General features: G+C 71.5%; 1 protein-coding gene across 1 annotated transcript; it reads left to right on the top strand.

Moving 5' to 3' along the window:
- Positions 1–344: 344 nt before the first annotated feature.
- MNEG_15677 (hypothetical protein) lies at positions 345–2,947 on the top strand (the record flags this gene model as incomplete). Its single annotated transcript, XM_014035852.1, has 7 exons — positions 345–365; positions 994–1,098; positions 1,470–1,532; positions 1,729–1,785; positions 2,038–2,160; positions 2,411–2,458; positions 2,639–2,947. 7 exons carry the CDS (start codon positions 345–347, stop codon positions 2,945–2,947), a joined length of 726 nt encoding a protein of 241 aa, XP_013891306.1.
- Positions 2,948–3,061: the final 114 nt, after the last annotated feature.

Raw genomic sequence — 3,061 nt, 5'->3', positions numbered from 1 at the left:
CACACACACACACACACACGTGCGCGCACACACACACACACACGCACACACACACACACACTCACACACAAACTCACACTCACATGCACCACAACCCCCCTACACCACCCCGCCTCCCATAGGACGCGTCAGAGCTGGAGGCCCTCCAGACAATCAGCCACCCACACCTGGCACGGGTGAGACGCAGCCACATCGACACGCGTCGCGTCAACCCCAGCCGCGCACGCGCCCACCCCCGCCCGCCCTGCTTCGCGCGCCCCTAGCACGGTTCCGCAGTGCGGGCGCGCATGGCGTCCATGCTGCTCCTGCTGGTGCCCTCCCGCAGGTCTACCAGTGCTTCACCAATGTCGTGGAGGTTTTTCAGGGTGAGCACACATCCAGCAAAGTGGGAGGCCCGGCCAGCCCATTACCCCCAAAGAACACACGCCCTTGAATGAATGCAGCCGACTGCCGCGTGTGGCCGCCCCTCGGTGTACTCACCGACGGCCTCACGGCGTCGCGTCGCCCCGCCGCACGGCTTGCACAGGGCCCGGCCTGGCCCCGCCCGGCAGCGGCGTGGAAGGGGGCGACGGGTCTGCACGGGTGCGATACCGCGCGATCCTGCCCGGGGAGGAGGCGCTGCTGCAGCCCTGCAACCTGGTGGTCACGGAGGTGGGGTGCTGCGCTGGGCCCCGGGGGATGCCTGCAGGCCTTGGGGACAGCCAGCCGGGTGGAAGTCAGAGGGGCCCCACACGGGGCTGTCGGCATGGCTGACGGCCGGGGTGTAAGAGGGGCTCCGCCTTGCGCGGGGCCGTTAGGTTTCTGGGAGCTTGGAGCGTGTGGGAAAAGGGCTGCCGCGGCGGGGGCCCCTCTCATGCCCCCAGAGCCGTCCTGCGGATGGATTGGGAACTGGAGCGGTCGAGCGCGTCGTGCGGCCAGTGCTGTGCCGCACCTGCACGGCATCAGACATGCCGCCGCCACCGCGCTCGTGCACCCATCTCATTCGTCCCGCAGTGGTGCGACCAGGGCAGCCTGCGCGACGCAGTGCGCCTGGGCGTCTTCCACCAGCGCGTGGCCGCGACAGAGGTCATGGGGGTCGACCTGCCCGCGGTGCTGCAGGTGGGCCCGGCTGCTGCTGCTGCTGCTGCTGCTGCTGCTGCTGCTGCTGCTGCTGCTGCTGCTGCTGCTGCTGCTGCTGCTGCTGCTGCTGCTGCTGCTGCTGCTGCTGCTGGATACGTGGGCGCTGTGCTCTTTGGTGTGCCCTCGGCAGTGGATAGGATGAGTCGCCCACTTCTGATGAGCGGGCAGGCTGGCAAAAGAAGCCGTGAGCGGCCGTGGCATGGCGAGCCCACCAAGCCACTTAAAGCCCCCGCCACCCGACCGGCCGGCGCCTGGGCCCCTTGGATCGCCGCCTCGCGGCCTCCCCACCCAATCCCTGCCGCGCCGCGCCGACCGCCGCGCCTGTCGCCCTCTGCGCTCGCGCCGCGCAGGTCCTGCTGGAGGTGGCCCGCGGCGTGGAGCACCTGCACAGCAACGGCCTGCAGCACTGCAACGTCAAGGCGCGCGAACCGGCGCGCCCCAGACCTTCACGTTGCTGTCCCCAATGCGTCGGCGCGCTCGCGCGTCGCAAGCGGCGAGGGCTAGGCTGCCCTCACTGACCGCAGCGGGGAGAGGGGTTACCGTGGCAGCGCAGAGCCCTGGCCATTTTCATGACGGCCGCTGCCGCTGCTGCGCCCTCGCCCCCTTCAGATGGACAACGTGCTGATGCAGAGCGACGCCACCGCACCCCTCGGCTTCGTCTGCAAGGTGTGTCAGGGCGCGGCAAGCACGCGCGCACTCACGCACAGCGGCCCGCACCCCGAGATGCCTCGCCGTGCGCCACCTCCATGGCTCAGGGAGAGCGACGGTCCCCCCCGTCCGGCTTCGCCCTCCGCCCCCCGACACAAACACACACACTCACGTAAACACACACATTCACACACACACACACACACACAAATAAACGCACACAACGCCGTAGTTGTTGATTGTGCTGTTGGCCTCGTCATCCCGGCGCAGGTGGCGGACTTTGGACTGCTCAAGCTAATGGGCCCGGACTACCACGCGGCCACCGGCACCATTGCGCACATCGCGCCGGAGCTGGCCATGGCCGGGATGCAGGCCTGGGCGCCAGAACCGCAGGTGGGATGAGGTTACGCCGCCCCGCGGCGCCGCGCGGGCCCCTGGCCGCAGCAGCCGGCCACCGACGATGGCTGTTGCGCGCTCCGCGAGCGCTGCAGGGCGATGCAGCGCCGCCGCCGCCCGCTCGTGTGCGCCGCCTGGACATACCATCGCCCTGACGACGCTGTTTTACCCGTCCGTGCGCGCCCGGACACCCGCGCCCCGACGCGGCTCGTTCCTCGGCTGCCCGGCCGCGCGTCCCGCCCCGCAGCTGGCTGCGGCCGCAGACGCATACGCGTTCGGGGTCCTCATGTATGAGGTGAGAGCCGCCGACCGCCCCTGGCAGACGCTCGTTGCTCCAACGCCCCCAGTGCCCCACACGCCCGCGCCTGCGCTCCTCCTTCCCCCGCCCCGTGTGCACCCTGCCTGGCGCCCCCGCACCCTGGCCCAAAACCCCCCGCGCCGCCGCTCGCCGCTCGCCGGCCCTCGCGCCGCGCAGCTTTACAGCGCGCGGCGCGCGTTTGGCGGCATGCCACACGACCAGATTTTCGACCAGGTGATATCCCGCGGCCTGCGGCCCTCGTTCCCCCGCTCGTCCCCCGCCGAGCTCGTGCGCCTGGCGGGCAGCTGCTGGGCAGCTGGCCCCCGGGAGCGGCCCGCGTTTGGGGAGGTGGTGCAGCGGCTGGAGCTGCTGCTCGCGGCGGTCAGCATCGTCGCCACCGCGCGGGCGCTGCCGGCGCAGCGCGCGGCGGCGGCGGCGGTCGCTGCGCCGGACGGCGGTGACGGGGCGTCCGACGGGGACGCGTGAGGGCGGGCGGGCGGCTTTCGCGGGTTCGCGGGGGCGGCCCGGCGGGGGCAACGTGAGACGGGGCAGGGCAGGGCTTGGCAGGGCAGGGCAGGGCAGGGCAGGGCAGGGCAGGGC

The sequence above is a fragment of the Monoraphidium neglectum genome, assembly GCF_000611645.1.
Source record: "Monoraphidium neglectum strain SAG 48.87 unplaced genomic scaffold scaffold05556, whole genome shotgun sequence".
NCBI classification, from domain to species: Eukaryota; Viridiplantae; Chlorophyta; class Chlorophyceae; order Sphaeropleales; family Selenastraceae; genus Monoraphidium; species Monoraphidium neglectum.
This window is presented reverse-complemented; position numbering and strand designations above follow the sequence as displayed.